General features: G+C 42.9%; 2 protein-coding genes across 9 annotated transcripts in view; one reads left to right on the forward strand and one right to left on the reverse strand.

Moving 5' to 3' along the window:
• ORC3 (origin recognition complex subunit 3) overlaps window positions 1-14,973 on the reverse strand; it is a 77,639-nt gene extending 62,666 nt beyond the window's left edge. The window contains exons 1-2 of one of the 3 annotated variants that reach the window (XR_005597136.1): window positions 14,784-14,973; window positions 3,685-3,739 (exon numbers count right to left, since the gene is read on the reverse strand). Coding sequence is in view for 2 of the 3 variants with exons in the window: in XM_039532867.1 (XP_039388801.1) it covers window positions 3,685-3,739; window positions 14,784-14,807 (79 nt within the window). In the remaining variant the exon portion in view is untranslated. The remainder of the gene's footprint in view (window positions 1-3,684; window positions 3,740-14,783) is intronic. The other 2 variants (XM_039532867.1, XM_039532868.1) reach the window with 2 other exon arrangements.
• Window positions 14,939-25,842, forward strand: part of RARS2 (arginyl-tRNA synthetase 2, mitochondrial) — a 55,125-nt gene continuing 44,221 nt past the window's right edge. For 2 of the 6 annotated variants that reach the window (XR_005597137.1, XM_039532874.1), the window contains exon 1: window positions 14,939-15,202. Coding sequence is in view for 5 of the 6 variants with exons in the window: in XM_039532874.1 (XP_039388808.1) it covers window positions 14,961-15,202 (242 nt within the window). In the remaining variant the exon portion in view is untranslated. Of the gene's footprint in view, window positions 15,203-15,705; window positions 15,737-22,075; window positions 22,145-24,404; window positions 24,479-25,842 lie in introns of those variants that run through there. The other 4 variants (XM_039532870.1, XM_039532871.1, XM_039532873.1 and 1 more) reach the window with 4 other exon arrangements.

Raw genomic sequence — 25,842 nt, forward strand, 5'->3', positions numbered from 1 at the left:
GGATGGAGAAGACAGGGGAATCATGGGGAAGGAGTGGGAGCCCACATGCAGCGTCCCCTCAGCAGCAGCTGGGGCTCCCCTGTTAAGCAGGCCCACTGAACCCTCACCCTGGCAAGCCTGACCCCTCTATACCTGGTCCCCTCCAAAAAGCCCCCACACGCAGAACTCCACCCCACTGATCCCCCCACACCTTCACCCCCTCCCCCAAGCCCCAACTACCTTCACCCCAATCCCCTGCAGAATCTCATTGCCCCTGTACCCGGAACCCCACAATGAGCCTCTCTGCATCCAGATCTCTCACTGAGCCACCCACATCCAGATTGCCTCCACAGAAACCACTCCCCACACACCTGGTTCCCCCCATACTAAGCCCCTCCACACTTGGATCTTGCTGGGCTGACCTGCCCACCCACACCTGGAACCCCTGGTGCAGAGGGGCAGGGCTCTGGGGCAGGCCCAGCCCAGCCCTTGCAAGAATAATTTGAGAGATACCTATCTCATAGAACTGGAAGGGACCCCAAAAGGCCATGAAGTCCAGCCCCCTGCCTTCACCAGCAGGACCAAGTACCTATTTTGCCCCAGATCCCTAAGTGGCCCCCTCAAGGATTGAACTCACAACCCTGGGTTTAGCAGCCAATGCCCAAACCACTGAGCTATCCCTCCCCCTAGGTGCAGCCTCACTGCCGAGTCTCTGTACCAGGGGAAGTGGGAGCTGCATGGTGATCGCCCACGTCAATGCAGCCAGTGGCCTGTGCTCCTGACTGCCATGCTGGAGCCACATTTATTTATTGACAAATAAAATGTGCAGAATTTTAAATTTCTTGGCGCATAATTCCCTTAGGAGTAAGAAATGAATAAGCTGGTGCGCCTGTGAATGTATCACTATTGGTGATCAATGAGATCTTGGATGGGGGTTCCATTATTTACCTACACCAGTGGTCTCCAACCTTTTTATGGCCAAGATCAGGATCTACCCCGCCCCTTCCCCAAGGCCCCACCCCATCCCCAAAGCCCTGCCCCGATCACTCCATTCCCTCCCCCCACCCCGTCACTTGTTCTCCCCAACCTTCACTCGGCTGGGGCAGGGGGTGTGGGCTCTGGGGTGAGCCTGACGCAGGAGGTTGGGGTGCAGGAGGGGGTAAGGGGTGCAAGCTGTAGGAGAGAGTTTGGGTGCAGGAGGGGGCTCTGGGCTGGGGCAGAGTGTTGGGGTGCAGGAGAGGGTATGAGGTGGTGGCTCCAGGAGGGGGCTCAGGGATGGGGGTTGGAGTGCAGTCTCCCGCTGGGCAGCACTTACCTCCAGTGGCTCCTGGGTTGGCGGCGGGCGCAGCGAGGGTAAGGCAGGCCCCCTGCCTATCCCGGCCTCACTCGGCTGCCGGAAGGGGCCAACGCACCCTGTGGCCCCAGGGTGGGGAGGGCGGGGGGGCACGTGGCCCCATGCACTGCCCCTCTCCGCAAGCACCTCCCTTCCAGCTCTCCTGGCCAATGGGAGCTACGGGGGTGGTGCTTGCAGGCAGGAGCAGCGCGGAGGGAGACCGCTGCCCTCCTGCCCCCAGGGCGGCAGTGGCCGCTTCCGGGAGCGGTGTGGAGTCTGCCTTAGCGGCAGCCACACTGCACTGCCGCCAGAGATTGCGATCAACCAGTTGGTGACCACTGACTTTGGTCTTGCATATCTATTTTTTTTAAAACTAACTAAAAGCAACACAAACCACCACGTGTGTGTGATCATACCGAAATTATTATTTTGGTTTTTTTCCCCCAAGTCTCTAGACAGCAGATGTGAGGTGCAAGTGTGCACAAAGAACTGGTCCTGAGAGGTGTGGAGTACCAGCAATTCTGGCTGAAGTTAATGGGATTTGAAAGTACTCAGCATCTTGCAGGACTTGGCCAAAAACCTGGACATACAAACAAGGGAGCACTGCCTATTTCTTAGGCCTTAATAGACGTTTGTGCATATGCATGGTCTTCTCTTGTACCTATAAATGCATACGTGGAGTCCATTTTCTGACTAGCCAGAAAGAAAGGTAAACAAAATCAGTGTCTTGGACTGAGGAACAGACTTACAGGTATTTAGGTGCCTAAAGATTTATCTCAGGACCTACTGGGATTTTCAAATCAGATTTTAATAGGATTTTAAGTCCCAATGGGCATTAGATGCATAGGCACTTATGAAAATTCCACCAGGTACTATATCTGCATCTTTAGGTACCTAAACACCATAAAAAAAAATCTAGTCCTGAGTAGATGATGGAAGAGGGGGATGTGCATGTGCACATATGCCGTGACCAGCCAATATTTTTAACAATGGCCAGAACCACAAGACGCATAACTAAAAGATGGAGAGCTGATTTGTATATTTGACAACTCCTGGATTCTTCTTTTCCTCAGGGTTTAAAAAAAATAGACGACTCCTACTCAATTAAATTGCATCTGTTTAATCTGAGAATGTCATTTCCTCTAGCGATGTGGCAATTAACTAGATATTTCACTTAATCCAGTAGCATGTTAAATCTCCCAAAAAAGATATTTAAAAGATTATTCTAAACATTTGCTATTGTAAACCAGTCAAATTACTTAACATTTGTATTAAATTTCATTGAAATATTCCCAAAGATAGTGATATTGCATATTGGCTGCTAAACTGGAGCAACATCAGTTTTAGCAAGATTAATTTAGCAGAATGTTAACACAAACAAAGCTTTCAGTAAAAGAAAAATTCTACTGTGATGTCCCAAGTCTATCCCATGATAAAATCCAATCACTGTCTTAGTTATCTAGTAGTGCTCTGTACTGACAGTTAGAAAACCTAGGTTAGACTTCCCGATCTCAAGCTCCTGGGGTTTCAGACATGCCAGGCCTGAAAATCATTTTGGATTAATTTTAAAGCAGGTGTTACAGTATAGCCCTCTGGTGATAAGAGTCCGCAGTGTTTTCCAATGAGATTTAAAATCTGGCTATATCTTTTTCTTTTTTGCACTCTTCTTCATTCAAATTGTCACCCCTTTTGACAGCTCTGGGACTAGTAGGGATTAGGAGTGCTGCCAAGGCAGCATGCTTAACCTGGGTGTAAGGACAGGATGTCTCTTGAGTTGCTTTCAACAGGAACCGAGCAGCACTATTCATAGGTCCAAGGGGAGTCGGTCTTGTCTAGTTCTTCTCAGATGGTGAATACTACATGGGTGCTGATGGATGGGAAGCATAAATAATGAGGAACAATGGACAAGAACCTTAGGGGTACAAAGGGCTTTTTCCTAACCTCTTAACTCACCAAAATCAGATAAGCGAAGTAAAATATGATTGGCATGCTGAATGACGCATCACTTCTGATTAGGTAAAAATATTCAGTGCCTACCAATGATGGTTCTCCTTTGATTTATCAGTTATTGTTTACTGGCTTGACAAAAATATCTGTTTATACAGTATGGAGAAAAAGTTTTCCTGAAAAAAGATTTCTATAGAGATGAAGAAGGCAATGAAGGCAGAGCTCTGGAGATGAAGAAATTTCATAGCAGTTAATAACCAGCTGGGGTGCTGCTGCTAAAGAGATGACAGCTCTTCAATACTGTGTTGGCATTGGGGAGTAAATGAAATCCATATGTGGGCATTACAGAATAAAATCAGAGTTGAGGCTTACGGGATCAAGTGATCCTTTCTAAAGCATGGCAATATATATCAAAATGCACTAACCTGTTGGTGACAATATCCTTCTCTTCTTGGAACTTGGTTTAAACACAAAGCAGCCCTAGAGGGTAGCAAGCAAAATGTGAACTTCAGAATGAGTTTCCATCGCATCAGAATTCTTGAGGCACACAGGGAACAAGCAGAAAAAGACAAATATCTCAATGTTCCAATAAAACGACATTTGTTAATTCTGAACTGGCCTTTCAATGTCTTAAGGACATTAGGATTCTGTGATTGCAGCAATGTAGAAATTAGTCCATCTGGACTTTCACTTCTTCTTTCAAGCTGGAAACCTATGGAAAGTAGTATCCCCACTTTGTTCTTTCCAGAGCTCAAAGCATCATCTCTAAACCTTGGGCTGAGTTTTCTACCTTTCCATAGGTTTTTAACTCCATCTACCAACCAACGTGTTGTGACAAGAAATGTGACTAAACAGTAATTAATAAAGTGAAGAAATTAAAACAAATCAATTGATACATGGAAGAGCTACTCTATTAACACTTTAAAAACAAATGTAAGGATACTGAGACTAAGCAGTAAATTAATTATACTGTATGCAAAGAAAAGTAGGATGCAAAATTCAGATATTGAAATAAGGTAGAAATCAACAACCATGGGCAAATCCAAATTGCTAAGATGAAGGTTAAAGATTAATTTTTCTTTAGTAGCACTGTTGAGATGAACATTTAACATCTATAACATATCTCTAAGAATTCTTCCGATTTTATGGGACATACTTTGTTCACTGAAGTATGTACTTTGACAGTAACTACAAATCTAATATAAAAACACTATTAATAAAATAATGCAAACAAATCACAGACAGCTAGACAAAACACTTGGCATGGAAATCAAATGGAAAGCATTCTGTGCTGTCTTTTACAGTAATTGTCTGTTCACTGCCAATGGATATACTAAATTTCCCATTAGTATTTACTAATCCCTAGTTGGTAATTACAGAGTTTTATTAGCTTTAGGAGAATATTTTCAAGATTTATCAGTTTTGACTTTGAATGAGGATATTGATGTGGGCACAATCAGGCAGATCTTACTCCTGTGAACAGTCCTACTGACTTCAAGATTACTCATGAGAGTGAAGGATGAAGAAGCAGACCAATATATCAGTAGGATATACAGTGACTCAAATATTATATGCATTTACATTTAGGGTCTTGTGTATTCATATATCATGCAAATTTGCAGTCATAGAACTTGCAGCAGATTCTATCCCTTGCTGCAGAATTGTGCTCCAAAATCCAAGATGTAATTTTTTAAAATTATGTTTCTAGCCCAAAATTGTGCAGACAACCTTGACAACGTGACTGCAATGTTGTCTTCCTGCATCTACAGAAAACTTGAAACAGTTCTGCTCCATTTGTCTCATTGAGTTAAATGCCATCTTTAGGTGTTGGAGTTAAATGTCAATGTTACTAACTATTACACTGTTGATCACGGTAGCAGAAAAAAAATACAACAGAACAAATCGTCAACAAGGCTCTGGTAGTAAACCACAAATATGCAAACACTAAGTAAGTACTAACTCACCTTGCTTCCTAAAACTACATTCGCTATAAAAAATGATACAAGCTTTTCAAAACACACAGAATTCATGGGAATAACTAAAACCTTGCTTTACCACAAAAGAAAAAAACTCCTGGGTCTGGAAGGATCTATGAAGACTCCCGGAATCTAGATCTGAAAACAATCCCTCTCTCACCCCCATTTCCTCACACTTCTTCTCTCAACTAGTGACACAGAACACAACAGGAAACAATGCAGATACTTTAAGACAAAATTAAAGCAGGTAAAGCATGTCTCATAATAGAGTAAAGAAAAAATACAAAACCTGAAGCTTTCATTTATAGATTATAAAAGACACAGGCTCTGCCTATAGCTGGAAAATAATTCAGAAAAGTTTCCCACTATGGCTAATACTTAGAGCCCTACCAAGTTCACGGCAATGAAAAACACGTCACGGACTGTGAAATCTTGTCTCCCCCTGTGAAATCTGGTCTTGTTTGTGCTTTTACACTATACTATACCGATTTCACAGGGGAGACCAGAGTTTCTCAGATTGGGGTCCTGATCCAAAAGGGAGTTGCAGGGGGTCACAAGGTTATTTTAGAGGGATCGTGGGATTGCCACCCTTACATCTAAGCTGCTTTCAGAGCTGGGTGGCTGGAGAGCGGCAGCTGCTGGTCAGGCACCCAGCGACCACCAGCACAAGAGTAAGAATCTTAGAAGCTGGTTTGGCTAATTACTCCAACACCCTAGTGTGGACATTCGGAAATCAGTTTAAGAGTGCCTTATATTGATTAAGCTAAAATCAATTTAAGGCACTCAAATGGATTTAATAAAAATAAAAAAATTTAAATCTAGAAGGGACCATCATGATTATCTAGTCTGACCTCGTGAATACCACAGGCCACAGAGTTTCACACAGTAATTCCTGTGCAAAATTATATGGCTTGTGTTATGCATTAAATGAAACTAGATGATCACTGTGATTTAAGAGTATCCACACCATGAAGATACACAGATTTAACCAAACTGGATACTCAAACTGTATGCAGACTTTTCCTTACTGGGAGAAATAGGGCCTGAGTCTTCTCTCACTAGTACTGCTGTATAGCACCATCCATTAAATTCCATGAAGTTACACTGGCATAAAATTGATGCAAGCAAGTGAATAATCAGGTTCAGTGTTTCCCTTCAGCCTATCTTGAAAAGGCTACATAAGTAAGGCAGAAATTCAATCACACACACACACACCCCCCTCAATATTTTCCAGCGATTATGAAAAGTAAAAAGCCCTGGAACTTGTGAAAAGCAGCAGAACCCACTCTATTAACACTTGGAATTTCTTCCTCATATTTATAGATTTAAGATTTATAAATCATCCATGGAAAAGAACTCAAGGGAATAGCCTCAACAAAGCTCTGGGTAGCATTCATGGGCTTCTTATTCCCTCTGTAACACTGGGTAAGAGACATGTAACAAAAAAGTAGGAAAAAACAGTCAGTTTTCACCAGGGCAAAAGGTTAAGAATGGGGCGCCTCAAGATTCTGTACCAGGTCCAATGTTGTTTAATATACTTATTTATTAATGAGCCAGAACATGTGGTTCAGCAATGAGGTGGCACAATTTGCAGGTAAAGTAATTTAGGTTAGTCCAGGGCAGAGAGATCTCTGAGGAACATCAGAGGGACCACATCAACATGTGAACGTACAACAAGATGACAAAAGGAGTTCAACATTGATAAAAGCAAAATAACTATTCACACATCTTAATTAACTCCATCAACTCAGCAGAGGGACTTGGGGTGTCACTGTGGACATCTCAATAAAGACCTCTGCTTAATGTGCAGCAGTGATCAAAAAAGCAAACTAGATGTTGGGACGCATATGGAATGGGATGGAGAATAATATAGAAATTATTACAATGACATTTATATGAATCAATAATAGAGCCCCATCTAGAATACTGGGTACAATATTGGTCACACCCTCTCAAAGAAGATATTGCAGAATTAAAAGGGGCTCACAGAAGGACAACAACAAAAAACTAGGGGCATAAAAAAACCTCATACAAAGAGAGACTGAAAATATTAAAATTGTGTATCTTAGAAAGGAAATGAATAGAGGGGACATAAAATAATGGATGATATAGAGAAGGTAAATCAAGAACTTCTGTTCTCTCTGTCACGCAATACAAGAACAAGAAGGCATTCAATGAAATCAAAATATCGCAAATTCAAAACCAAGAAGAGTAACTATTTTTTTCCACACAACAACACGTAAATAAACTGTGGCGCTCACTGCTAAATGATGCTGTTGGGTCCAAAACCTTAGCAAGATTCAAAAAGGGATTGGATGTTTACATGGATAAAAAGTAATAGTTAATGCTAACATATGCTGTTGGAAGAGATATTAAACCTCGTACTTCAGGGTTTAATCCAATATCTAACTACTAGGGATTAGGAGGAGAATGTGGAGGGCAGATTATTTTACATCTGTCTAATACAAGGTTGCATGCACTTTTCTCTGAAGCATCTGGTACTGGCCATTGTGAGAGAGAGGATGCTGGATTAAAAGGACCACAGTTCCAAGAAAGGAAGGCTTCTGCAGCAGTTCAGGTATTAGTTTGAGATTTGGTAGATTTAGGTTCAACTCTCTGTTCCACCACAGATGTCCTGTGTGGCAAGTCTTTTTGGTCTCTCTGTGCCTCAGTTCCCTATCAGTAAAATGGGGATAATGCATAACACCCACCAACACAGGCGTTGTGACAATAAAAACACTGAACATTGTGAGGTGCTCTGACACTAAAGTATTGGGGAGAACAGAAATACCTAAAATAGATAGTCTGACTTTGTATGTCAAGTCCTATATTTCCAAATAGGAACTTCTATACGACCAAAGAAAGATTACTAAACCTAGACTAGAAGATTCTGACCCGGAGCGAAAGAATTTCCCTTACTTCTCAAAAAGGTAAATTATAAGAGGCAGTGTAAAAACAGATATCTGCTTAATAATGTCAGTCCAGAGTAGATGGAATACATACGAATATAAAAAGCCCAATTTTCAAATGTCAGACAGGAAAGCATGAACTTTTTTCTTTTCATTGCACATATAAATATATGCACTGGACAAGTTATGTGCCTAAGTGACTATTTGCAGGCCCTATTAGAGTAACTGCAAATGAAAATTAGACATGCAAATACATATGCATTTGTGTATGTGCAAATGAACCCCTGCTCTCAGATACCAAATGTTTTAATTTCTAATAAAACCACTTACAGCGCAAACTTTAGATTTTGTTTTAAAACAGTTTAAAAAACTAAATATGAACACAGCATTTCAACATATTTTAAATTCAATTAAAGCATGTATAATTTAAATATTCTCTTGCAGCGCTGGAAACCTGGGTACATACTTTTAATCAAGATGATTTAAATCATGTAATTATTTTTTTAAGTCATTGATTTAAATCAACTGGATGCTTTGTAAAAAATAATTTGAAACTTGTGCTATTGCAACTTTACATTAAAATTCATATGGAACTAAATTATAAATCTAGAAGTTTTAAAATGTTACTGACATGACATACCAGTAGAGGTATAGCAGGTTTGCTGATATAGCTCTACCGATATGTCTATACCACCAAACTCTTTTAAAAAAATGTAGGCAGGGTCATCAACTGGGTGTAAACTTTGTCATCCAACTCTTCTCTGAGCACTAACTATTCAGATGGTCCATCACAAGTTAATTAAGGGATTCTGACAATTTTGTATAAGCAGGATTAAATGAGATAGTGGTATAAATGGCTGCTCAGCTGATAATAGTTTCCCTCACTGGTAGCTCCAGTGCAGATGCATCAATGCTGAAAAAAAATGTGCATGAATTTTCCGAGCATAGCTGGCAACACCACGCAAGAGCACACAGTTCATAAATGATATTTTGTAGTTAATTTATGTGCATAATTTTGACTGCTACTTTAATGTTTACATAAAGACTCTGCAGTTACCCAATGGAATGAACAGCTGTGTAAATTTTCACATCATTCTCCATAACTTGATATTTTCAGTTCAACACAGGATGCATTTCTAGGAGAGATGCTCTGTCTAAGCCAACACAAGTTATTGGGCTCAAGGGTAACTGGGTAAAGTTTAATGGTCCATAGAATATTGAAGGCTAGACTAGATGATCTACTGGTCTCTTCTGACTTTAAACTCTATGGATCTATTAATCTATAAGTACTTTTGTATATGTTCAGTGGTATATGTTATCACACATACTAAAAGCTATTGAAAAAAGTGGAAGGACAAAAAAAAAAATACCATGATTATTCAGAGTATTCACTTACCTGGAATGGTTTCACTGTAGAAAGCTACATCAGAACCTCAATTTGTAATGCAGTTTACAATAAGCCATCATGATATTAACCAGAATAGTAATTTATGCAGTCTAATTTGGTCAGGTCATGATCATTTTTTGCATAAATGGATTATGCAGTGAAGTGCAACATAATATCTTTCATTCAGATGGGTTTCCAAAGTGTATTGGAAACAGAAGAAATCCTTTAGTTCACCTACCATGCACTCATGCTAGGGTGAACCACACCAACTGAAACAGTACACAGCAAAACTACATATTAGCTTAAGACAGGAAGTGAGGAATATCATATCCAACTGAAATGCAGGGGAAATTAAATATTTTAACTACTCAAATTGGGCCAGTCTAATAGAGGCAGCACTCCCGCTCTTAACAATAGTGGTAAGGACCTATATTTGATATCTCACCTGAAAGATAATCTCTCTTGAGATCCAATCTCTCCTAAAATCATGCAGGAGACGCACATTCAGTACTGACTCAGAGGAAGAGTATCACCTACTGAATTTACCATTTCCTACAGCACCTGAATTTTCCCTTTGAGGTTTCCACTCTAAGCACCTGCTCACCAACTGTACTTGGCTTACAAAATCTGATGGTATCAGAGTGAAGTAGCAAGGCTACAGCGTATCTATGTGAAAGGAAGACAGAATATATTTAAAACTGTAAGTCCTAATTAGATTTGTTTCAAAACATCTGGAATGGGGGAGGTGATGTCTTACTTTGGGAAAATGTCTAACTACAATATGGTGCAACAAGTGGTTTCTCAAAGGAGGGAACTAGGCTTTCAAAACAACATACATGGTTTCACAATTTATAAAAAACATTTTAAAAATACAAAGCTATTTGTGGTTAAAAATTATAGTTCCTAAAAAGAAAAAAAGTAGGACATCAAAATATATCAGACACAGTGCATTTAAAAATAACAGTAAAATGTAACTTGAAAGGAAAAATAAAGAAAGGAAATTCAAGTTGCTATTTCTGGAATGGAACAAACACAATAAAGTAGAACCCCTATAAAACATGAAGTGGGGATTTAATGCCCCACCACAAAACACCATAGGTTCCCATCATACCAATGACAACAGAGAGAAGCAATACAATCCTCTTCTCACAGAGATGACATACAATGCTGGGAAAGGACTTTGCGGCAGGATCTACACTGGCATTTTTACCCATGTCATCTAACTCTGATCAGAACAAGTCAAGATGACATGATGGTAAAAATCAGATTGGCCCATGCAATGGTGGGAGATTCCCCTAAAAATGTCAGGGTACACAAGGCTACAGAGTAAAAAGAAAAAGAAGAACCACTGTAGAAGACAGATGTCACAAGCAAGGGACCTTGCAATCCTCTAAAGTAACACACAGCTGAGGAGGAAGACCCCACATTTTGGATTCAATTTTGAGACCATTACCCCCTTGTAAATAGCTGCCACAATCCTAACCCTAATCTTAAACCAGATATAAACTTTTAATTCAGAGTCAAGAGACATACAGGAGTGATTTAAAATAACACATGTACATGGACAGCAAACACTATTTCATTTAAATCTTTGATCACCAATATTAGTGACACAGGAGGAGTGCTCCATGGCAATAGAAGGAAGTGCCAAACCAAATTTGTGTTTAAAAAAAAAAAAAAAGCACAATCTCCATCTGCAGTAGCAGAGCTAGTGCTCAGTGCAGCTGCATATCAGTTTTACTTCTATCCATTTTAAGATGTCACTAACATGCACTGAACATCTGTTTTTCGGTAGGGTCAGAATGTGAAGTGTAATGAAAAAGGTACAGCAGACAAAGTGTGTTACATCAGTCACAAGCACTGCAGCACCACACACACAAATCATCAGGATAATCCACATAAAATGGGCAGCAGCAGGAGGTATGCACACAAATGTGTGTAATCACTGGGGTGTGTGATATACTGCACAGGAGATACAAAAAAAACTGCGTTACACTGTGGGAGGGAACCTGATAACCCCTTTGATGGGTGATTTATAGAACAGAGAATATGACACAAAGGGGTTCACAGGCTCTCATTCCCTCTGTGGATATGTCTTCACTGCAGCTGACAGCATGCTTCCTAGCATGGGTAGACAGACACACGCTGCTCAGCTTGAGCTAAAAATAGTAGTGTGGCCACAGTAATGCAGGCAGCAGCTCAGGCTAGCTGCCTGAGTATAAACCCACCTAGCTATCTTTCTCATATATGGTTAGCCTGAGTTGTCACAACCACACAGCTATTTTTAGAAGGTTAGCCTGCACAGAGCCAGCACACCTATCTACTTGTGCTGGGAAGCATGCTAACAGCTGCAGTGTATACATACCACGTAGGTATCATAGGCAGAATACATACTATTAAGGTTGTCTGACACTTCCCAATATAAGACTCCGTTTTCAGTTGCTTATAACTTTGTGAATTTTACCCATTTGGGCTAAAATTTTTCAGGCCTAGTATCTGCCTCAGTCTGAATTTTTTTTTGTTTTTGTTTTTTTTGAAATTTTCAGCTAAAATGGTTTAGCTGCTTCTGAGAACTAGGCTAGAGAAAAATATGTTGTTTTGCCCTAGTAAAAAAATTCTGACAACCTTTTCTTTGAATAGCTCTAGTGACCCAATGCTGTGGAACAGGGACTTGAAACGTGGCAGGAGAGTGCCTTTTCCAGGGATGGGCCTTTTGCTGTCCCTGTGAAAATTTACCCAAATTTGGCCAGGTTGCAAGCCTTTGAAAAATCATAACTCACCTATGCTCAGTTAAGACTTCTTCAGTTTTAGCATATAATATATCTGAAGATTCCATTCTCACTAAGCATGTTTGAGCTTCTCACAGATCCTCATGCAGACCTCCACACTGCCTATGTGCCATCTCCATAGTGTGACTGAGCATGCTCCCTCCCACCTCACTAGGTCCCAGACCCAGCCCAAGCACACCACATGAGCCCAAGTCAGGCCAGTCACGGGTTTCAAACTGCAGTTAGACATATTCTCAATGGCCTGCTCTGCTGGCACCCAGGCCATTAGAAGAGGAAGCCATCCAATTCAAAAACAGAGGATACAAAAGCTGGACTAAGGGGTAAGAAAAGGAGTAGATTGGACAAGGCATCTGATGAAACTGAGACTGAAAGGGGGGGAGAAATTGGGATTGGCTGGGCAAGGAGGCTGGGACTGGGAGTTGTGGGCAAAAGGAAGGCTGGAACCTATTGAGCAAGCAGACTAGGAACCAATGAGGGAAACAGTTGAGGGAAAGAGAGTGGGAGCCCGTTTGCAGAAAAACTAAAATCAAACAAGAAGTTTGGGTTGGGGGGAAAATGGGAAAAGAGAGAGTCAGTGAGACACGTAGAGGGAAGATTGAGATTGGATGAAGTGTCCATGGAGGGAGACTAGGACTGGGAGCCAGTGGGGACAGGAAGGGGAGAGAGAGATTGGACAAACAGCTGGGACTGGTTAGACGGGAAGGGACAGGAGATTGGGACTGAGACACAAAACAAGCCTGGAGGGTGAGGAATAGGACTTGCTGGGCAAGGAGCCAGGGACCAGAATGAGAAGCCTGAGGAATGGAGATTGGGACAAGAAACCAGTGGTGAGAGAGATAAGACCTGTTCCTATCCCAGTCTTCTTATCCCTCATCTCTTGCTAGCGCTGTTTTGGTCACAGGAGTTTACTGCAGGAAGGCTTTAATGAAAAGACAAGACTTGGATCTTGATAATGGTCAAGCTTGGGGGCAGGACTTTCCATTGAACCCAACATCCAAATAGCTAAAATTAATCTTTGGCTAAACTGTCTGCATGAAGCACTGGATTTTGGTTGGTATGGATAGTTAGGTAATCTTTGAGAGTCAAATTCTAGACCAGGTAGAGTAGAGATTAGTACCCTGGTCGAAAGCCTATTTAAGTCAATAGGAGTCTTTCCACCAACTTCAAATGACTTGAGATCAGACCCTAGGACCAGGACTTCAAATTCAGTTCTGAAGAAAACTAGGAGCTAGTGGTATGCATGGAGTTCTGAAATAATGTACTCACATTGATTTTGATGCTTAACATGCATGAGGGTAGGACCTGTACCTCATCCACAAGTAAAATGAACTGTAACAGTGTAATCTGTGGGGATGAAGCCAGGGATCATAGTAGCTAGGTCCATACTTTGGACTGAACACTATTTTGCTTTTATTTTTGTTCTGATTTCTCTTAATTGATGGTTGTTGGTCACACACGTTTTTATGAAAAGTAGGGTTGCTTATAAGTCTGTATGTTTTCAATTATCAGTGTCATTGATTAACAAAGTACACTGATATTCTGTGGTATAAGATTATGAATAAATAATATCCCATGCCCTATATCATATCCACCTCCTCACTGTTATAAAGCCTGCATACATCTCTCTCACTCCAATATCACCCACTACCTCTGCACAGTCTAACACTACAATCTATTTTTTACAAACACAGTCTAATGTGACAATAGCAGGGCAGCATATTGATCACACTCCTGTAGCAAAATAAAAACTACATAGTCCCATGGTCTCTATCCCGCTCCTCCCTGCAGTAGGACATAGTATCTGTACATATCTCCTCTGTTATATAGCGCATGCTACTATTGCTGGGTGTCGGGGACAGGTCCTGCCAGAACTTATTTGGCTTTAGTCACGTGAATAAAGTTCTGCACGTGCTTCAATGTCTGTGGAAGACAATCTGGCTGTACAGACAGCATCTGCGCCCTGTGAGTGTTTCTGGAGCTGCAGTATATGTATTTACAGTACAAGAAAAAACCAAATGCAAGGCTGCTATAAACAGGCATAACAAAAGGAGTCAACACTGCTCCGCTCCTGCTCTAACGGGGAAGGCGGCCCCGGGGAACGTACGGCGGCGGGGGGGCGGGTGTCCCTAGGGGATGGGGTTACACAAACAGCCCCCCCCCAGTGCACACGTGCCTCGCGCCCCACCTCCCTGCTGTAACACCTGCCTCCTACCCGCCCAGGGTCGGGCCAGCAGCCCCACAGGAGAGCGGGCTCCACTCCAGGTTCCTTCCTGGCCGAGCTCCCGCGGGGGAGTCCCCCAGCGCCCTGGGCGGGGAGCGGACCCGCGTCCCCCAGTCCGCGGGAGCCGCCCGGACCCACTGACTGGGCCGCCGGCCCGATCCGCGCGCTGAGCTGCCCCAGGGCCCCAGCGCGCGGACCAGCAGGGCTGCCACGCGGGGTCAGTGACCCCCTCCCCTACCCACCTTGGAGACGGAGCTCGTGCTCATTCTTGCCCCCACGCGCTCCCGTGTCCAGCCCCTCCGCCCACTCGAGCGAGCGCGCGAGAAGTTACTGGCGCATGCGCAAATCTCCGACAACAGGGCGAGTTCACTTCCTCCAGCCGCAAAGTGAACTTGGAAACTACTTCCCCCTTTTACACAATGGGATGGTCCACCCCTGCGGCTCCTCCCCGCCAGCTGCCCGGCTCAAACACCGGCGCGGGGGTGGGGGGAGCTGCTCACCCCTCCGTGGGTTGTACAGTCCGCCGCCCCTTTGACAGACAGGAAGGAACGGCTCCTCCCCGATGGGCTAGTCCACGCGTGGTGGGGACGGGGGCGCACGCGCGGCTCGTTCGAAGTGAGCCATGGCGGCTTGTCCCTTTCGGAGGAGCATCGCCTCTCAGGTAGCGTGTCCCCTGCGCAGAGACTCTCCCTGCCGCTGCACAGGGTCCAACCCCCTCCTCCCCGGGATCCATGTGGTTGGGACCGTCCGGCTGTCTAACCGCCCCTCCCCCCAGCGCTCGAACCCCCGGCTCCTAAACGCCCCTTCGCGCCCCCCCCCCCGGCCGAGCTGTGGGATGTGCGGGTAACTGACCCCGCGTGCCCGAGTCCGCGCTGCCAGGCAGCCCCAGGGCCCGCGGCCGCTCCCGGGGCCCGGGCCGTGCACGGTGTGATGATGGCAAACCCGGGGAGTTAAACTGGCGCAAGAAGCTGTGTGTGTGGACACTGAGTCCGGTTTGAACCAGGCACATATGGTTGATGATAAACCTAGATGGGACCAGTGTGACTGGAAAAAGGCTACTGTAGTGCCCGTCTTTAGAAAAGGGAAGAAGGAAGATCCAGGGAACTACAGGCCAGTCAGCCTCACCTCAGTCCCTGGAAAAATCATGGAGCAGGTCCTCAAGGAATCAATTCTGAAGCACTTAGAGGAGAGGAAGGTGATCAGGAACAGTCAGCCTGGGTTCACCAAGGGCAAGTCATGCCTGACTAACCTAATAGCCTTCTATGAGGAGATAACTGGGTCTGTGCATGAGGGGAAAGCAGTGGATGGTTATTCCTTGACTTTAGCAAAGCTTTTGATACAGTCTCCCACAGTATTCTTGCCAGTAAGTTAAAGAAGTACGGGCTGGATGAATGGACTATAAGGTGGATAGAAAGCTGGCTAGATCGTTGGGCTCAATGAGTAGTGATCAATGGCTCCATGTCTAGTTGGCAGCTGGTATCAAGTGGAGTGCCCCAGGGATCGGTCCCGGGGCCAGTTTTGTTTGATATCTTCATTAATGATCGGGAGGATGGCATGGACTTCACCCTCAGCAAGTTTGCAGATGACACTAAAGTGGGAGGAGTGGTAGATACGCTGGAGGGCAGGGATAGGATACAGGGGGACCTAGACAAATTAGAGGATTCAGCCAAAAGAAATCTGATGAGGTTCAACAAGGACAAGTGCAGAGACAGGAGAATCCCATGCACTGCTACAGACTGGGGACCGAATGGCTAGGCAGCAGTTCTGCAGAAAAGGACCTAGGGGTTACAGTGATGAGAAGCTGGATATGAGTCTACAGTGTGCCCCTGTTGCCAAGAAGGCTAACGGCATTTTGGGCTGTATAAGTTGGGGCATTGCCAGCAGATCAAGGGACGTGATCATTCCCCTCTTTTCGACATTGGTGAAGCCTCATCTTGAGTACTGTGTACAGTTTTGGGCCCCACACTATAAGAAGGGTGTGGTAAAATTGGAAAGAGTCCAGCAGAGGGCAACAAAAATGATTGGGGGGCTGGAGCACATGACTTATGAGGAGAGGCTGAGGGAACTAGGATTGTTTAGTCTGCAGAAGAGAAGAATGAGGGGGGATTTGATAGCTGCTTTCAACTACATGAAAGGGGGTTCCAAGTTGCAGTGGGGGAGGTTTAGGTTGGATATTAGGAAAAACTTTTTCACTCAGAGAGTGGTGAAGCACTGGAATGGGTTACCTAGGGAGATGGTGGAATCGCCTTCCTTAGAGGTTTTTAAGGTCAGGCGTGACAAAGCCCTGGTTGGGATGATTTAGTTGGGGATTGGTCCTGCTTTGAGCAGGGAGGTGGACTAGATGACCTGAGGTCCCTTCCAACCCTGATATTCTATGATTCTATGATTTTCTGTTCCACCCCCTGCTTGGCACCGGCCACACAACTTCTCTGGGTTCATTGCTCTGGAGCTCCAGCCTCTCCTTTAGCAAAACAGCCTGTCTTGCTCTGGAAATGCCCCGCCACCCTTGGTAAATTGGTGCATTGGTTACTTACCCTCACCTCACTGTTATAAATTTGTACCTTATTTCCATGCTGAATTTGTCAAGCTTCAACTTCCAGCCAGTCTTCTAGGCTGAAGAGTCCATTATCCAATATTTCAGTTTATTTTAAACAGATTAAAGGAATCTGTTTAATCTAAACCTTGAAAAGATGCTCTTAAACCAAAATAAGAGCACCTACTAGGTGTTTGCACCAGTTTCAGTTAAACTGGTGTTATTTTTTTCCACATAGACAAAGTCCTGAGACTGGTCAGATACACTGCTATTGTTCAGATCCCTAGGGGCAGAAGTGAAATTGTCAAGCATCAGGTCAGGTTTATGCTGTTCCAGTGTGTGCTCCGCCCAGGATGAGAGCAGTGAACACACAGGTGCCTCCTTTCTTTCACTAGACCAGGGGTACGCAACCTATGGCACGTGTGCCGAAGGTGGCACGCGAGTTGATTTTCAGTGGCACTCATGTTGCCTGGGTCCTGGCCGCTGGTCCTGGGGGCTCTGCATTTTAATTTAATTTTAAATGAAGCTTCTTAAACATTTTAAAAACCTTATTTACTTTACATACAACAATAGTTTAGTTATATATTATAGACTTATAGAAAGAGACCTTCTAAAAACATTAAAATATATTACTGGCACACAAAACCTTAAATTAGAGTGAATAAATGAAGACTCGACACACTGCTTCTGAAAGGTTGCCAACCCCTGCACTAGACAGAGGAGTGGGGATGAACCTTCAAATGTATCATGTGTAAGATTCCAGGATTGTCACTCTATCAAGTGGAGTGCCCCAACCCCTGGGGCACTCCACTTGATACCAGCTGCCAACTAAAACCTGAAGTATTTGAACAGTCAGTGTGAAGCAATGGAAACAATTACAAGCATACTTGAGAGCTTTTTGTTTAGAAATATCACCAGGTTCAACCACCGTTGGAATTTGTGGTCTGTTACTGTCCAGTGTGAAAGTTCTCAGCCATTTTTGGCTTTTTACACACATGACTTTACTTATTACACCCATGCATCAGTATAGACTTTCAGTTACTAGTACGCTGAGGGTACGTATAAACCGCACACTTCTTACAGCAGTGTGTAGGGTATATATACTACATACCCCCACTTGCCAGTATAAATAGCAATGTTAGATGGTGAGGCACTGCTTAGGTGAGTAAAGATACACCAGAATCTTTAGGGTTTGAACCCCAATACAACTCTACATGCCCAAGCAGTGCCTCCCCCATCTACACTGCTATTTTTTAGCAGTGTAGTGTCCCGCTGATGGAGTCTTTCCCTGATGCAGAGGAAGGCTCTCGCAGAAGGAAAAGTAGCCCCAGCAGGCTGCCAGAGCCTTTCCCTGCCGCTGTGAAAGACTCCAGCAGCACAGAATGGTTCTAGCAGTATACGGTTAGATAGGTATATAAAAGGTTTAATAAGTTTGGCTAAATAATATATATGCATTGGTCATTGCAGTTTATGTAAAATGCAGGTGTTTAGCAGTCGTGGGATGGCCTTGAAAGGTGCTATGCTTAATTGATAATACTGGGCTTGGAATGTGGCTTCATTGGAAAAACGACCTGAAAGGTAGCTGATAAGATGGGAGAAAACTCTTTGACGAAAAGCCCCAATTATCAAGATGGCTCTGACTGATTTTAACAAAGAAAGGAATTCAAGAAGCAGTGACCATAGTCATGTACGTTCCAATTGTAAGGTATAAAAGTGTAAAGTCTTCAAAGTTCCTTGCTAGTACCTGCTGTTCAGTTGGAGCCACCCAACATGGGTTTGAGCGCCCTAGGTCCAGTCCTGTTGTAAGCAGCTGATCAATGCTTATAAGTTCATGCTACTGTATGGTTGTAATTATTGCTTAGGCATTTAAGGCACGTTTGGATAAATACCATTCAGCCTTTGAATTTAATAAAGGTATTTATGGTTACATTGATATTGTGGTGATACTCTGTATTAATAATAATTAAGTCTGCGAGTTTGTAATGCAAGTCACTTTCTGTGACTTCTGTAGTGGCCAATGTGGCTGGCCTGGGGCCGCCTGAGTGGCTTGGGCAGCCCTCGGGTTAGCTGCACCAGCTGGTGCTGAGGCAGTCTCGGGCCCCCGCCCCCCCCAGCACCATTGGTGGGGAACTGCAGCCAATGGGAGCTGTGGAGCTGGCACTTGGGGAGGAGGCAGCACGCAGAGCTGCATGTCTGTGCCTCTGCCTAGGAGCTGAGGGGTATTGTCACTTCTGGGGGGCCGTGGAGCCGAGTAGGGAGCCTGCCAGCCCCAAACACAGACACCCCCCCAACACAAGTGGGGGTCCCAGGTTGCGCGCTGCTGCCTGCCCCCCCGGCCCACCTCCCTGAGCACCTGCACTGCCCCCTGGCCTTCCTCCCCACCACATGCAGCACTCCTGTCTGCCCCCTTCCCCAACATTTAGTCAGGGGTATATAGTACAAGTCATGGACAGGTCACAAGCTTTAAATTTTTGTTTACTGCTCTTGACCTGTCCGTGACTTTTACTAAAAATACCCATGACTAAAATGTAGCCTTAATAATAATAATTCCAACAGGCAGCTCCCCGCTGCCAGAGTATTGCACTGACGTGTATAGCTGCGCAGCTTGTCACTGTGGTGTGTCACTACACGTACCTTACGTGCTGGCACCAGTGGCGTGTGCTGTAGACTTAGCCTTAGTAACCATAGAGGTTGGCATCCACTCACCTTTATTTAGTGAGTGCATAGTCGGCTAGCCAAGTGATGGCATCTTCAGTGGCGTGATACAGTTCTAGGCCACTGCTGAACCTAGTCAGCAGGCATTCATTGACAATGTGCATCATCGTCTGTGTTGCACCGCAGTTGCACAAAGGGCTGTCACGAAGGCCCCAGCGATACTGGTTGGCTGCACAGAGACCTTGCCCAGTCTGGAACCTGTTCAACAGGGACCATTGGCAACGGGGAGGTCAAAACCTGGCGGACAAATTGTGAGGTTGGTAACAAGGGACTGGTTGGGGATTGTAACTGATATCCATTCCTGTCGCCAGAGTGTTTCCGCCCTAACATCCTGGCGTGGCGGATGAGACCATAATGGGCGACGTGACGGCAAAAGTGCAGCCGGTTGTTTAAAAAGGTCATTGTGCAGCGGTAGGCTTGAGTTGGCGCATACTTTCTCCAGTAACTTGCCAGTGGCAACCTCTCGTCTAATATGAGGAGGAGCAATATTGCTCAGAACTGGGAGCTACGGGAGTGGAGTCGGACTCAGGGTGCCGGAGATGATACTCATGGTGGCAAGTAACTGTGTTTCCACCAGTTTGGTGTGTGACAATCGACTCCAAACTGGTGCGTAGTACTCCGCCACCGAATACAAGGTGGCAAGAGCTGGTGTCTGCAAAGTTGGAGCACGAGCACCCCATGATAAACCTGCCAGTTTGCTAAGAAGATTGTTGCGCGTCTTAACTTTAGTTGCTGTCTTCTCCAGGTGGGCCTGGTAACTCAGTGTGCGATCTAAGGTCATACCTAGATAGATTGGTTCTACATGCTTCACCTTTTGACCATCCACTCACTAAGAGTTTTATTAGCTGCACCGAGGTCATATCTGAAACTATGTATGAGAATCAGTTCTAAAATGGGAATTGAAGACCAGTAAAGAAAACCAGGACATCTGGAGTGCTGCTGACAAAAGTAACGCATGCCCACCCAATCACTGGCATTGAAAACCACTAAGGACAGCAAATACAGGTTCCAGGTGGAAGCTCTTCCTTTGCAACTGAGTTAGCCACTGAAGAAGAAACTGCATTGAGAACAAGAAGTGGCTTTGTGATTAGAAGACCATTGTTATTCAGAGACGGATTAATTTGTGGTGATCAGTTTTGATTGGTATCATGTTTTATTGTCATTTAATTAAAAAAAAGGAATCATAAACAGTTGAATCAGAGGATGCTGTTGAGGGTTATCAAACTTCCAGGATTGCCCTGGGAGTCTCCAGGAATTAAAGATTAACCTTTAATTAAATATTATGTCATGTGATGAAACCTCTGGGGATATGTCTGACGAAAATTGGCAACCCTAATGTCCCCTATCATTTGATATGTGACTTTGTAACAGATCCAGGTCATGTGAAGGGGGCTATAGTAAAAGGAGCCCCTGAGCGAGGGTCCTGGATCCTTGTCATCATGGTAGGAGTCCAGATAGTGGTGGCTTCTTTTCTGTGTGGTGTCCCTGGGTGGCCCCTCGTTTTACTTAAGTCCTTCGGTCTAGTCCCCGGTTGTTAAGTATGTGGTAGCTTTTAAGTCCGATGTATGAGTTCTTATGTTAGGGAAGGTGTGGGGAGTCTGCGGTGTGAGGAAGATTGACTAGATAAATTAGGAAAAAGAATTAGGGCTTTCAGAGAATAGAGGGAGGGAGAAAGAAAGAAAGGAAAAGCCACTGTAAACAACACAGGAAAATATAATAATATAAATAATAATTGGAGATATACCTATCTCCTAGAAGTGGAAGGGACCTTGAAAAGTCATTGAGTCCAGCCCCCTGCCTTCACTAGCAGGACCAAGTATTGATTTTTGCCCTAGATCCCTAAGTGACCCCTTCAAGGATTGAACTCACAATCCTGGGTTGAGCAGGCCAATGCTCAAACCACTGAGCTATCCCTCCCCTCCTATTGTAGGAAAGAAGAGAGGGGAACATGGAGTGATGCCAGGAAGGGAAAATATGAAGCAAAAGCAAAACTGAGTTAGTACTTGTCTACATATGAAAGCTAATGCGGAATAAGGCGGGGGAGGGAGGTGGAATTTAAAGTGGATTAACTATTTTTCATTAACTCCACATGTGGACACACTTCAGAATGAAAGTACCTTATTTCAAATCATCTTAATCCATTTTGGAATTGGATCAGGAATAGTTACTCTGGAATAATTCCCCATGTAGAGAATCCCTTAGTAAATTACTTTTAAAAAGTTGATTGATGTGTTAAAATTAAATATAGCAAACGGACAGTAAACTGTTTAATCCTTTAATTTGCAGGGAGTGTGGTCTCAGGGACATGGTGACATGGATTTTTCACCTTGGCTAGCACAGTCAGTTTTCAGGCTAGTAAGCGTTCAGTGAATTTTTCAAGCACTGCGTTTATATAATACCATAAATACAGTATCTTGCACTGCCATACTGTACAAGATGATACAATATAATATAACAAAACAGTTCATATTTATTAGAAGACAGCCACCCACCCTTTAGGAGGAAATGGCTATTAGACTGATGACTTTTCCGTGATATCTGATAGAGAATGTCAGCTCCCATCTTTTTTTTTTCTCTGTAATTATAGTGAAGAAGGAATGTACCAGATTTCAAAAGTATAACTCAAGCACATGATTTAATATGAGATTGTAAAGAGATGCAAAGTTGATAAAATTAAGATATTGGAAGGCTACTCAGAACAGCGGGAGACAAAGCTCTGTTTTTTGTGTGAGAAGAGAGAACAGGCTGATGTTAAAAAAGCAGAATTAGCAGGCAACAGAGTAGAGAGAGAAAGGAACAAGAGCAGTGAGGAAGGTTGGAGCGGCCCATTTAGGGCTGTCATAGGTTTATTCTCCACTTTGAACTTTAGCGTCCACAAGATGGGGACCTGCATGGACTCCTCTAAACTAAAATCCTAGTTCAGATCTGGTACGCTGCCACCAGCTAGAAATTCCAGTGTCTAGCACACTCCCTGTTCCCCCAGAACTTTCCCTGGGAAACACAGATCCAAGCTCCTTGGGTCTTAACACAAAGGAAAATAGCCCATTCCCAGAGATCACCTTGATTCAAACTCCTTGAATCAAACAAAGAGGGATTCTCTTCCTCCTCCTCTTCCCCTGAGATTCCAAACCAGGGAAGAAATCACTCAGGTTCCAAAAAGAAAAGATTTTATTAAAAGAAAGAAAGAAAGTACACTATCTCTGTAACACCAGGATGAAAAGTTATAGAGTCTAACTTATAAAACTGGAGAGACTTCCTTCCCCCCTTTTCTCAGGATAATCAAAAGTAACAGCAAACAGAAATAAAGAGATTTCTCCAGCCAACACACATTTGCAAATAAAGAAATTAATTATAAGACTAATCCGCCTTTCTAATACTCACTATACTGAATAGAAGAACTACTTCAGGAAACTTGGAGAGCCTGGAGATACATCTGGCCCCTCTTAGATCCAAAAAGAGAACACCCCTCAAACAAAGAACACAGACAAAGACTTCCCTCCACAGAGATTTGAAATTATCTTGTCCCTTGATTGGTCCTCTGGTCAGGTGTCCGTCAGATTACTGAGCTTGTTAACCCTTTACAGGTAAAAGAGACCTTAACCCTTAACTATCTGTTTATGACAAGAGCTTTAAAAATAAAATCTACTGTCCCCTGATTTCCCAAAGGTTTTTAAAGTGCTAACATTAATCTCTCAGACTCTGTTACTGCCTCTGAGCTGCATTTCACTGGGATACAATAAGTTCAGTAGCTAGACCAGGGAACTGGATGTTAGATTTTTAAATTTTATTCCTAACGTTGAAGTACCTTATTCATCTCTTCTTTTTTCCAATGTAATGTTTTCTTATTGACCCGGGGTAAATTTGAGTGTTCTGTCAGTTTTGCTCATCATATTTCAGTTTGAGGCAAACTGGAGGGGGGGTTGTTTTCACTTAACATTGTTAAATGATTATTACCAACAAATAAAAATTGTAGTCACAAGAATATTCTGTATTTTTATGATTTTTTTTAACAAAAGGAATCTGATTTTTCTAATGAATTAGCTTCCCAAATTGTGTCTGCTGCTTTTCTGAGCCACTGTTCATTGGCATGTTTTTTGCCGGGAACTTCACACCATGGGCCAAGTTCATCCTTAGTAGATGCAGCTTCATTGACTTCATTAGAATTGCATCTGCTTCCACTAGGGCAAAATATAACCTAGTATGATGGAAGGTACCACTTATTCAGTTACCCTCATGAAAAATATCTTAAGTTGGGACAGCAATCGATTATCATTCATCTTCCAGGCAATAAATAGTTTATATTAAAATAAATGTATCTTTTTCATTCCAATAAACAGATCTCTGCAGTCTTCCTTCTACAAATAAAAGGGGCTTAGAGCTGCAAGTTTTGATTAGTACAGCTTTCTCTAAAGCACCCTTTATGTTTTTTCATTGGCTGTGTTTGTAACACATTTTTAAAAACTGACCTTAAAATAGCTTCAGCTAACATTTTTGCCACCAGTCTGGATGGTAATAAATTTATAAAAATGTATGTCTCATCCGCATTGGAGCCTAAACAGGGAATAACTTCACTGAAAATCTTTCTTATTATAGTTTTGATCTGTTTCAAATCTAGCTTTCAAGAGTTTTAAACCTGCCACCAGAAAATTTGATAAAGTCAATATCTGCAGTTCCTGTCTCCAAAAAACGGTAAAGTGTTTACATTTTATGTTCTAATAAAATAATTTTTGTGTGTGGTGCTTAATACTGTAGGATCTCAGTGAGCTTTTAGGGAAATATGAATAGAGAAAATCAAACAGAACTGGTTAAGATGAAGATCATAATTCAGATTTAAATCCCAGTCAATTTTAGAGGGACATTTAACTTAAATCTGGCTCACCATTTAATGTTTTTAAAAACAAGTTTTTATGAAATCTCAAAACCAACAGAATCACTTCTGATACTTAAAAATTCAATTGAAATAAATATCCCATTGCAATGCCTGAAATGTAAATAGTACAGTACTAAAAATCTGAAAGTGAAACTGATTAGAAATAAAAGTAACATTCATATTGATTTTCATTCTCCTGTCTGATAGATGCAAAAAGTAAATTGGATTTTATTACAAGTGAAAGACTTCTTAATATAAGGTGTTATGTCCTCAAATTGTATATGAGGTGAATATAGTAATTAGGGGAAAATGAAAAAATGTTAATTGTACATTTATGCATGCAACACAGTAGGTTGGGCCTTTCTATAGCCAGGCACATGTTCAATAGTATCAATCTAGAAGGATCCTAGAATTCTTTCTTTATCCTACAAATGCCTCCTATCTGGCATAGAAGCGACTAGTCTCATTGATGTCAATAGGACTATTCACATGCTTAAAGTTAATCATATGTTTAAGTATTTTGCTGGATCAGAGCCCTACTGCGATAATGTTTATAGGATCAGGCCCTAAATAAAAACAGCATCACCAAAATGGAGCCGCTACGAGCACATGGCATACAGCACAGCAGTTGGGATGGGGGAGTCTACTACCATTCCCTTAACCTGTGCTCAAGACAGTTTGCCTGACAAAGGAAAAAGGATTCCTTTAAACTAGCTAACCGACTAATTCCGCCTATACTTCAGCTGTTCTGTAAGTAGTCTTTGCCTTATAACACCTTTTATACCCCACTAGCGTGAGGTGATCGAAAAATGCTAACACAACTGCATTTTCCATCCTATGATATCATTGGGAATCTAGCTAATTTCCTCAAGTCTGGCAGTCTGTCTCACACATGCAATGTGCCCACTATACACTTGTGAAATATTGTTTGCTTATTAGATTTGGCTTTTGAAAACCACTAAAGATTACAAACATTCTGAAAAGTTTTAGAGAAGTAGTATTTTTTCACAGGCTGTGTGATTGCATTATTGAATATATCTTCCTTAGCCAGTATCTTTCAGCCATCATAAGTTGTTCAGTTTTGTCCTTTCTCCTTTAAATTGAACAGGAGATGCCTCATGCACTTTATGCTTGTGTAGGTTACGCACAGTAGTCAACAATTGTCTCCAGTATCATTTACCTT

The sequence above is a fragment of the Mauremys reevesii genome, linkage group 3 (assembly GCF_016161935.1).
Source record: "Mauremys reevesii isolate NIE-2019 linkage group 3, ASM1616193v1, whole genome shotgun sequence".
Lineage (NCBI taxonomy): Eukaryota > Metazoa > Chordata > Testudines > Geoemydidae > Mauremys > Mauremys reevesii.